At 34.9% G+C, this 12,310-nt stretch overlaps 1 protein-coding gene across 1 annotated transcript in view; it reads right to left on the bottom strand.

Moving 5' to 3' along the window:
- LOC150083525 (uncharacterized) overlaps positions 1-12,310 on the bottom strand; it is a 63,350-nt gene that overhangs the window by 22,690 nt on the left and 28,350 nt on the right. The window contains exons 6-7 of the mRNA XM_090377334.1: positions 8,410-8,521; positions 4,632-4,710 (exon numbers count right to left, since the gene is read on the bottom strand). Of these exons, the coding sequence (XP_090233460.1) occupies positions 4,632-4,710; positions 8,410-8,521 (191 nt within the window). The remainder of the gene's footprint in view (positions 1-4,631; positions 4,711-8,409; positions 8,522-12,310) is intronic.

Here is a 12,310-nt window from a genome sequence, read left to right as displayed (position 1 = left end):
TTTTCAGATATGCTTTCTGGTCTTGACCAATTAATGAGGAAAGCAGAAGTGTGTTATTATGAGCAGCTTCCCCTCCCCCCCCCAACCAAACTAACATACTTGGCATCTTGTTTTTGGTAATTTTTGGTGCATTGGCTACCCAGGGGAGTGAAATCCTAGTTCTTGTGGTTTTATCATGTATTGTCCATACAAATTAATAAAAGCTATTCACAGGTTAATTTGCATGTTGTACATGAAGAAAAACCCAGAATATCTCACAAGGGAAATCCTTACTTCCTTTGCCTAAAATTGACTAATTACAACCCCAGCCAGGAAGCTTTTAAAAAGAACTCCAGTTTCTGATGGGAATCAAACACTTACTGGTCTTGACCAATTAATGAGGAAAGCAGAAGTGTGTTATTGTGAGCAGCTTCCCCCCCCCCAATCAAACTTACCTCTCCAAACAAGTGAGTAGTGGCATAACCATTTCTATTAAAAAAACTAAGCATTTGTATCTTCACCCATTGATTTATATATACATAAATTATGGGTTTTTTTATACATATTTTCTATTATCCATGAATTCTGCCTGCACATCCACTTTTTTGTGCACCTCATAAAATTCTCTCTCTCTCTCTCACATACGTACGTACGTTTGATGCAGTGGTCACTTATGTTTAAACTACTGACTATATGATCCATTTAAGCTGGCAATAAAAGTTGGACTATGTTTAAGGGTGGGCCAAGGTGCACAATACATCCCTCATAACAGGAGGGAGGGCTATAAAATCAAAATTTGTAATTTACATGTACATTTATTTTTTTTTTACACTATACTAAATTAATCCTGAAAGGATATACAGGACCAATGAAAGGACACATATGCTTGACAACACTATTTTGTCTCCTCTGATAACTGGCACACTTGAATAGTGCAAAAATTTATAAAACAAAATTATAAAAAAAAAAAAAAAAAAAAAATTTAGGGGATTTATTAATGGTTATAGCAGTGTTATGTCCTTTGTTTCTTTCATTGAGCAAAGTCTTATGGTTTCTGAAAGTAAGTCACTAATGAAATGGGGTTCCAGTGGATAAAATCCTGCTCAATATATTTTGGTTCATATAAGGGTTCAAAGTATCCATACTTCAGTATATGTTAAAAATGATCAAGAGAAACTTTTAGTCAGATATGCTTATTAACACTGTGCAGAATTTTTGTAATTCCCATTTAAAATATTAATAATCATTTAGAGTTTTGCTGTGGTAAGTAAACATTTGTGAATAGGCGGTTAATGTGTTAATTTAGTCGATATGAGAAAGATAAGAATTGAATTGTGGAAAAATTTACTGAATTCCTCTACAGTCCAATCGTTGACAAGATTGCCAAGTTTTGTTTTTGCCACCATAACAGTCTTGCAGCTCAATGTATATGAGTAATACATTAAAACAAGCACAGTGCTTGTTTTAATGTACTGCTTATTTATTATGCATAATTGTACACACTCTGGGGAGGAAAGAAAGAGAGGGGGAACCCCCCCCCCCCAAAAAAAAAGATGCCATTGATCTCTTTTTTGCATTATTGCTTTCAGTAACTTCACTGTTCTTGATAATTGCACCATATGAGCCACCACCAGCTTGATGTCACTTTAGAACAGCCGAGTGTGGTAGAGAGATAATATTCGGTGTCTTGAGTACAGCTGAAAAAATATGCTCGAGTACAATCATTTTATCTTGGTTGTTGGAATTAAGTCTGTTTTTTTGTGTATTTAAATAAATCACTATTTATGGAGCAGATTAACCATGGAAGCCATTTGAAAGTAACATATTACACACAATTATAGGCTAAAATAAATAAGTAAAAAAAAAAAAAAAAAAAAAAAAAATGAAAACAATTTTCAAGATTGTTCATCTGTAATGTGATAAAATTTTTATATCCTTGTTCTTTAAACTTGGCTCAACAGTATCAATAAAGTAGTACTGAAAACGAGATTAAAGGTCTGTAAGCAGCTTCATGGTTAATCTCTTCTATAAATGGCAACTTAATCCATTCACAAAAAAAAAAAAAATTTAATGTTATAACTAATCAAATGTATAGTTTTATCTCTCTCTCTCTCTCTCTCTCTCTCTCTGTGTGTGCTGCTCTAAAGTCAAACTGGTCACCAGCTCATATAAGTGCTCTATGACCAGCTTACGTGCTGTAATAAGCAAGAGCAGTTTATTCACTAAGTTATGCAGTTTACTGAATGAGTGGCAGTGCTAGAAGAAACAAATGGCACCCATTTTTGCAAGGATTATACACTGAGTGGACAGAAATCATGGGATACCTACCTAGTAATAGGTAGGCCCACCTTCCTCCCGGATAAGAGCTGTCACACGGTGAGGCATTGAGTCCACCAGTTCACAAAAGCATTCCACAGGTATTTCCATTCATGCTTGCTGCACCATTCTCCATAATTCCATCACATTCCTGGGTGGAGGATCCAAAGCTCAAACGGATCTTCCCACAGCATCCCAAAGATGCTCCACAGGGTTCATGTCCGGTGAATGGGGAGGCCATTCCATAGTGGTAAAATCTGCAGAATGCTCTTCAAATCATGTTCCAGTCACCACTGCTCTGTGAGGAGGGGCATTGTACTGCTGGAAGGGTCCATTGCCCTGTGGGTGCACGATGACCATGAAGGGATGCAGATGGTCTGCAAGGATGGACACATAATCTGAAATTTCAGAGATGTCTAGATGTACCAGAGGTCCTCCCAACGTGTGCCAGTTGAACCCACCCCAGACCATTACCTGAACAGTTCCTTGTTGACATGACGGGTGTGCTTAGCTCTGTGTGGTTTCCGCCCGATACGCACCCTCCCATCTGCTCAAAATGGGACTCATCACACCAGGAGACGAGTCTCCGATCATCCAGTGCTGATGCTCGTTCACCCAGTTGAGGCATAGAGTCCTGTGTTGTGGTGGGTCAGGTGGCTCCCATAACCTATTGCAGCTAATGTTCACCCGATGGTCTTGGTAGAGACATTTTTTGCACCTTCTTGTTGAAGTCGGCAATGATTTGTGCCACTGTCACTCTCTGGTTGGCTGAAACAATGCAAGACAGACGTCGACAGCCACGTTCATCCACCACCTTTCTCTGCCCACAGTGCTGTCCATGATGAGATCATTATTCTGGAAATGCCGTATTCCCAATACACTCTTGATACTCTCAAATGGGGATAGTGCAATTTCTGTACCACCTGCGTGATAGAGTGACCCATGCGTCGGGCATCCACTACATCCCTCTCAAAATCAGTGAACTCACAATGTTTATCCATATTGACATCGAATTACCACCTACATGAATGCAGTGTACCTATATACCTGCCAAGTGGTGGGTTCATCCACTAGCTAGCAAGAGGGGTGACAGCATCATGTTGCCCAGGAACCAGGTATCCCATGAATTCTGTCCTTTCAATGTAAATGTTAAAGAGCAAATATTTCAAAATATCTTTTTCTTTAGAAGGTATATACAATTATATATAGTAAAAAAACAACACTTGTACAGCTGGTATATATTGAGCTACATGACTATTATAGCAACAAAAACATAACTCGGTAATATTTGTTATTACATGTGAGAAAATGAAAAAGATCTCACATACTATGTTGTGAATTCCTCAAGAAGAATAGTTATTTTTTTTCAATCTCCACTGTGAAAGTATTTTCTCTGAAGCACATTTATTTTCATTCTTCCTCAAATTAAGTAGACACATGCAATAACTTGAAGATGCACAGCATCTGTATTGGGAAATCATGTGTTTTTGTATCATTAACAATCATTTTTTTTTTTTTTTTTTTTTTTTACCTCAGTAAACAAAATAGATATGTACACTTGTAATGCAAATTAGTTACATGGATTCCTTGCAATGCCATATGCAAATCTTGGCAAAGTGAACAGAAATGTAATATTTAAAAGTAATTTAATGGTGATGTGATGTTATAATAATACTATATTGTATGCACTACACTAGCAAATTGTCATTATAACTCCATTTAATTTCATAATAATATTGTTTGCCTAGTGCTTAGCTGGTTTCAGTAGTCTCTTCAAATTAGACATGAGGATATGCTGTAACTGGTAAGGAAGATGTTAAATATTTCAGAAAGTTGGTTGAATCTTCTGCTAGTAGTTTTTCATTTTATTTTACAAATTTTTGCATTCCTTGGATGAATCAGACAGCAGAGAAGATAAAATAATCTCACCAAGATATGTGCTCTTTCAATAATGCATTTTCAAATTCTTTCACAATTAATTGGTGGTCCAGCATAAAAAATACATTGGTATTTCGTGTTTGTTGCCTTTCATCTCTATATTTTATATAAATTTTCATAATTCATTTTTGTTAATTTGCTACTTCAAAATTGGTTATCCTCAAAGTCATTAAATAATGATTCTTAATCCACATCTGTAAAGTATCTATAAAAACCTACAAAGTCTGAGTTTAGATCTCAACACAATTTTTATTTTTAATGTATATGCAATATCAGAGAAAGTCCTAAGGCTGATACAAGAATCCATTTTTATCTTTCTATATATCTGTTTTAATCAGGCTTTTATACACATTGCATAATATACAGATCGATAAAAATAATAAATGAAATGCACTTACTTTCTTTAGAATTGTTTCTTCAAAATTTGATTCAAGTTCATCTAGTCCTGTTATTACCACTCCGTCTCTAGTAGAATCTCTGCAGAAAACCAGTGATATAAATCAAGAAATTTCAGTTAATAAAAAGATAGGGTTTCTGTTTATCTGAAACCATTTTACAAGATATCTATAGCTCTTATATTAATCACTATACATAAATCACTTATGAAAGCACTAATATGTGTATATTAATCAAAATAATAATAATTATAATAATATAATTTAATCATGTTTACAACAGCACAAACTACTAGTAGATCACTTTGTGATGGTGTGGAGCCTAGTGTTTTGGAAGCAATATGGTCTTAGTTGCTGATGCTCCTAAAACCCTACAGTAGCAATAAGTGTTTTGTCAAGTATTACATATTTCTCCCCCCCCCCCAACAGCTGATGTACAAGGTGCAGATAAATATCTAAATTTTTAATTACAAAAAACCACTGATAACTCTGCATACAACAATATAGGTTACTTGTCTTAAAAAATTTTTTATTCAATACTATTTTTAAAATATCACTGATATTTTAAAAATAGTATTGAATAAAATTTTATATTTATCTAGAATTAAATTTTGCAATTAAGGGCTATAAGGCACACAATTAACCAAGATTCAGTAATTTTTAAACAAAGGATAGTAAAATTGGTTATTTCTTGTCTCTTGATGTAAAGAATTACTTTAAAAATTCAAAATGATTTTAATTATCTTCACCAAAGCATACACATATGCAGATACAATACAGTACTGGACTAGGTGGTTTAAGTAAGAAGGAACTTGATAGTATTAACCAGAGCTATACATCAGAGTTCGCAAACACCCCCTCACCCAACATTCAACGAACCGACATATCAACAGGATACAAATCTTTCCTCATAATATGCTGTTGCAGGACCAGATTTCACTTTTATCAAAAGGATTAAATTACAATTTATCACTTCAAGAACTACCTAAAAAACAGTGTGTAATTGATATTGAATTTGGACTTCGTAATGTTCCACAAAAAGATTTATTTATTCAACAAGTTAACCAGGTGGTGAACAACATAAAAGAAACGTGACTGCCTAAATTGAATACATGTGATAGTTCAGCTTTACGTGAACTTCAGGAAAATAAAGACATTATTATTCAGAAAGCTGACAAAGGAGATACAGTGGTAACTCAATAAACCTGATTATATTAATAAGTTAGAGTCAGTTGTATCAGATACCTCCATTTATCTTGAAGTAGACCCGGCACTATTTACCAATTTGGTCAATCAATACAATAAAATGTTAACCACGTATCGAAAAAAATGACTACATTATTATGGCTCAGTTAAAGGAATTGAAGGCCAGAACATACAATATTCCTGCACTTTTCGGTCAGATAAAATTACATAAGACCAGCTTTCTTATTCGACCTATTGTTTCCTACAGAAACTCAGCATTTTCATCCTTGGCCATACATGTATACAGCATTATAAAACCCTTTAGACAGGCGATACACTATTTAATAACCTTAAGGACTGTAAGACTTGGCAGTAATGATGATTTATTCTCACTAGATGTTACTTTGTTATATATGAATGTAAATGTTGAATACACATTAGATATTCTTTGGGATATGTTAAATAATAACTTGATTCCGATTAATTATACGAAGCTTCCTATTAAGGAAATTTTTCACTTAATTAAATTCTTAGTTGAAGCCAACTATATCACCTTTCGAGACAAAGTATACAAACAAATTTTTGGTTTGCCAATGGGATTAAGCCAGAGCAGCCTAATATCGGAGATCTACCTCTCAACAATTGAATTTATACATTTGACGCCTTTTCTACCCTGTATCACATACTATGGGAGGTATTTAAACGATGTTCTAGTCATTATTGATAGTGGCACTATCCAAGACATTTTACATTCGTTTAATAATATTCATTTTAAACTCAAATTTATATTGGAGAGGGAGAATATGGATACTAAGTCATTAAATTTTCTAAATTTCACGCTTACTCGGGACGCGAATAAAATCCAATTTAACATCTATTGTAAACGTACAAACACCGGTATGCTTCTACATTATAATAGCTATCACCCATTCATCTATAAAAGATCGATCATCCTTAATCAATTTCTCAATGCTTATAAATATTCAATGACAGAATCTGCTCTGGGCTCAGAAATACAAATATTAACCAGCAGATTCTCAAACAGGGGTTATCCACTTGCTACAATAGACAGAATTAGGGTACAAGCTAAGGATAGAATACAAAAAAATTCACCAACCAACAATAGTAATATCAAAAAATATTTTATTTCAGTCCCATATGTTGAACGGTGGCACAAACAACTTAACAGATTCTTTAAAGATACCGAATTTAAAATTGTAGCCAGGCCAATATGGAAATTACACACTATACTGAACAATTGTTCAGTCCTTTCCTCATTCACACCACAAATAAATAACCTAGTATACAACATTTCTTGAGGTGATTGCGACTCGTCTTATCAGGGTTCTACGCGGCTTCCTCTGAATTTTTGTGTTAACCAACACGCAGCCTCAGTTCATGCTTCTCATTCAGCAGTGTCAGAATTAGTCTTTTGTGCCGTTAACGAAAAACATACTTTTTTGTTTAACGAGACTAAAATACTTAGTGTCCAACGTAATTATACGAGACTTAATTGCACAAACCGTCGAAATTAAATTACATGAGAATTCTGTTAATATTCGCCGCCCATATTTAACCTCCGACTCGTGGTCTTTCATGCACATGCGTGAAGACAAATAATCTCTATTTAAGTTCCATGCTCACCCCTATTCAGTAATTTTCATTCCTGTGATCACGACATTCGGTCGAAAAGCATTGTCCAGCTTCAGGAAGGAAAATCATTTTGTATTTTTTTTATTAAATTAATTTTTTACTTAATTTTTAATTGCGTTAAAATTGATTTTTAATTGTGTTCATTTGGTTTTTAATTATTGTTAATTATTTCTTACTGTAATGTAAGATTTTCGATTTTTTTAAATTGTTTTCATTTTAATTTTTGTAGTGTTCTATGTATCATATTGAGGTAAACTTCTCTTATTCTTTTACAAATACAGATAAGAGGGAATGTAAACAAAGGCAAATAAACTACAGCCCATAAGTCAAATATAGCCATCCACATCCTTTAACCTAGCTTATGATGCTGCTGACATCCTTTAGACTCAAATGGATCCTTTTCAGCTTATACTTGAGAATATAAAGCAGCCACATGAAGCCAAATTGGGGAAATAAAGAGAACATTCCATCTGAAGGAGCTATATTTCTGTCAGGAATTATCTCATCAATAACAGAGTAAAAGTTGGCATGTTGTAATGCACCAGCAATTTGTAGGACCACAATTTATACCTTTTCTAGTTGCACACATTATAACGCTGGCTTTAAAAGTTAAGTAATACATTCTTTTAAGGTGTTAACTAAGTTCATAATTACCCTGTATTATTTTCTACAAGTTAAGAAAAAACAAAATACTTCCCTTGTATGTTTTGTAAGAAATATAAACTTATGAAAAGCAGCAAAAAGAAATATCATATTCATTCATTTTTATAAACATTAAATAAGATTCAAATGATTAAATAAACATTTTAATAAAACATTTACATTTTATTAAATAAACATTTTAATTTTCTTATTAAATAGTCATTTAATAATAAAACATTAAAAACAGTTATAAAAAAATATTTAAAATTATAATTTTTTTTACTGATTAAATTATGCCTACCTGACTTCTTTAATAACATTTTTTACAATATTAAGTATAACATCAAGGTCTGTAACATCAGAAATTTGTCTATTGTGGTCTCGGCCCCTCCAAAAGTTTATCACTTCTTTTTCTAAAGGGAGTGAAAAATTTATGTTAAATAATATATATGACTATGTTGAACCTAGACTTACATGTAAAACTATACTTATATGTTTTTATCCTCATAATTGCAAGTGTGTATCTTACACTTCTTTAATCAGTCTTTGGCAACCAATTTATTTCCCTCTGATTATTCAATGTACACTCTTTCCCCCCAATGTGAAAATTTCAAAGCTCTTAAAGGTGTCCATCCCACTGTAAAATATTCTTTTCCACCTTAAAAGTTCTTGAATGGAATTTATTACCTTTCTTATCTAATAAACTCCTCCCAATGCATATATGGGCCATACATATTATGGTATCTCCAATTGTTTAACTGTAACTAATCTCACTACACAAGCTTTTACATCTTAAAAGCACTTGATGACAAGTATGAATCAGACTTCATTTACAGCAATATTAGTTCTGCTTTTGATACAGTTTACCCAACTTCTCTGCTAGCTCTCCTAAACAATTTCTTCTCAATTTCTGTGGATAACTCCAATTTCCTTGCTAATCTACTCAACCCTCAAACTTTAACAGTTGATGTTAATTGCTTTTAAGAGAAAACTGTCAATCAATTAGGCCATGGAGAGATTGTGCAAGGCTCATGGGGTAGAATTTTTTTCAGCGTGGTCTGTGCTTGTTAACCAGAGGGACTACCTCTACAGAGATGGGATACACTTAAATAGAAAGGGGGAAGAATATTTGCTGATGCTATCGAGGCAGTGTTAGGTGGGTTGGAAAAAGCTAGCTTGGGTTATTTGTTATTTAGTTTTTAGAAGCATTAGCAACTAAGGCCATATTGCTCCGAGATATGCTGTGGTCATTCCCTGACCTTTCCGCATCCTCCGTATTTGGTGGTGACGGGCTCGAACCCCGGTCTAATCAAGAAGCGTGTGCCACGCACTGCTGCTCCTTCCCACCTGGCTACGGAGACGCCAGCTAGCTTGGGGGGAGGATATAAAGACTAAAATGTTAACAGTGGCTGCAGGCAGAGGCCAAAGTGATTCTTGCACTCCTTCTATTGGAATGAGCAGCAGCCTGGAAAGCAAGTTGCTGGAGATTTCCAGAACTGCTGGGAGCCATAGTGAAAAAAGTAAATACACAGGCTGTGTTAGGGTAACTAAGAGTAAGAACAGGTGCATGAATACTTGCATGTACACCAATGCTAGAAGTATACAACAAATGTGATGAGTTTGAAGTGCTGGTCAGGACATCAAAGGCAGATATTGTTGGGGTATCACAGACGTGGTGTCACACAGATATAAGCAGTGCAGAATTGGAGGGTACAATGCTTTTGGGAAGTGCATCCGATTAACATTGGTGGACAATGCAATGTTGAGTTAGTGTGGTGTGACATAAGCAATGGGGAAAGGGAAAATGAGAGTAGGTGTGCATTATAGGCCTAATGAATCTGATGAGTACAATGAGCAATAGTGCAGAGAAATAGAGTGGACCAATAAATCAGAATGTCTTATAATAGAGAATTTTAACTTTACAGATATTGACTGGAACTTGTGGATTGGTCACTCGCACACTAGCAAGACTTTTGTGGATTTATTGGATGACTGTTTTCTACAGCAACATGTTCGAGAGGCAACCAGAGAGAGTAATACTCTTGATCTGATTATCAACAGTGATTATTCATGCATTAAGAATTTGCAGATAAAGGAACCACTAGGCGAGAGTGATCACAGTGTACTGATGTAGTATTTACTTGAAGATGTAACTACCATAAAGGGTAAAGGGAAGGGCTTTTGCTTTCATAAAGGCGACTACAGTGGTCTCAGACAGTTTTAAATTCTATATAGTGGGATCAACTGATGATGGTGAATTCTAAATGGGAAGCCTTCGGGGACTTAATCTTGAAAGCTACTAGACTTTTCATACCAACTAAGAAATACTGTTGAGGTTCAGGCCTAAATGGATGTCAGATGAATTAATGAGGCTCGTGGCAGAGAAGAACAATGCATGGGATGCAGATAAATTATAAGGCGACACAGAAGCCTATGGCAGATATAGTATGTAATCAAGCCACAAAGGAGGTTAGGCAGGCGAAGGCAGATTACGAGAAATCCTTGGCAAAGGATGCAAAGAAAAACAGCAAAGAGTTCTTTACTTATGTAAACTCTAGAAGGAAAGGGATGAATCAGATTGGACCACTTAAAATAGATGGTTTGACTATTGATGATCATGCTCAGGAAGCTGATAAACTGAATGAGTATTTTGCATCTACAATCACGCAATAGGAGTTATTCAAGGAGGGGAATGTCAGAAGGTTATCAAACTCTAACAGGGAGCTAAGTCATTTTGTAATAACTGAGAGCAAAGTGGAGGAGAAATTGTTAACGTTAAATATAAGGAAGGCACCTGAGGTGGATAGGATCTATCCAGTTTTATTAAAGGAGGCAGCAAAGGAAGTAAGCAAACCCTTAGTCATAATTATGAGAGATTCCTTACTCAGGAGAGGTCCCCATTGACTGGAGGTGTGCAAATGTATCCCCAATTCACAAAGGGGATCTAAGAATGACACGAGTAATTACAGACCAGTTAGTTTAACTTTCGTTCCGGAGCAAATAATGGAGTCACTGGTTAAAGATGCATTGCAGGATCACCTAGACAAGACTGAAGTAGTAGTTAAAACACAGCATGGGTTTGTTAAAGGGAGGTCTTGTCTGACCAATTTGATTGGATACTATTATGTGGTCACAAAGGAACTGGATGCAAAAAATAATTTTGATATCATATACAGTCAGTCCTCATATAGCATGATAGTTGAATTCCTAGAAACCCTCGTGCAATGCAAATTGTGCAATATAAATAACAAACTCTATGGGAAAAATAGGGTTCGGTGCCGACCACTGAAGATTGAACACACATTTGTAACCAAAACATTACCAAACACAATAAATAATCGTAATAAAATACTTACGTATTTTATTATGATTATTTATTGTGTTTATTACGTAATAAAATATTGCTAATGCTTTTGCTTCTATCGTAAGCAAACTTGTTCTTTGTTCAATTTTCTATCCAAACAGATGACAGCCATTCAATTTCTTCCAAATCTTTGTGTCTTGATCTAATGGATTTTATTACATTTTGAGTTGTTCCTGCTATGAAAGTTGTTTTTATTTTCTCTGCATTCTTTCTAATCCTCGGTGCTGCCTCATTTAGGCCTGTAGCACGTGCAATATCACATATTCTTTCATTTTGCTCAAAACATTTCAGAATATTTCATATTTTTTTCTCTATGGACAGAGGCGGACTGACCATAAGCCTTACTGGGAAAACGCTGGTGGGCTGGAGGCCAGTGTGATTTTGGTCATAAACATTAGTATGAGGCCACTACAAATTTCCTGGGTAAGAATTTTTGACCCAGTCCACCTGTCTATCCATATTGCTTTTCTTTTTCTCTCTGAATCTGTAGTGTCTTCACCAGGATGCTTCCTTTTCACACCTTTTAAGTACAGTAGACTCTCGATTTCCCGGTTAATCCAAAAATACAGTAAGACCCTGACATACATAAGAGATATATTCCAGGACTTCTTATGTAAGTAGAGTTTTACGTAACTCGTGAATAACTAATAAAATAATGCTACTATATCCCTGATATGCCAAAACTACGAAAACTACGTAATATCCTCAGAAGAAAAATAGTTATGTATTTTTAATTAGTTCAATTAAAAACTTTATCTGGGGACAGCGAAGAAGTAGCCAGAGTGGCACATAAGAAAAGAAAACATAAAAGGAAGAAAAAACGCATTTTATTGTACTG

Source organism: Mastigoproctus giganteus, chromosome 7, assembly GCF_048544385.1.
Source record: "Mastigoproctus giganteus isolate SK-2022 chromosome 7, ASM4854438v1, whole genome shotgun sequence".
NCBI classification, from domain to species: Eukaryota; Metazoa; Arthropoda; class Arachnida; order Uropygi; family Thelyphonidae; genus Mastigoproctus; species Mastigoproctus giganteus.
This window is presented reverse-complemented; position numbering and strand designations above follow the sequence as displayed.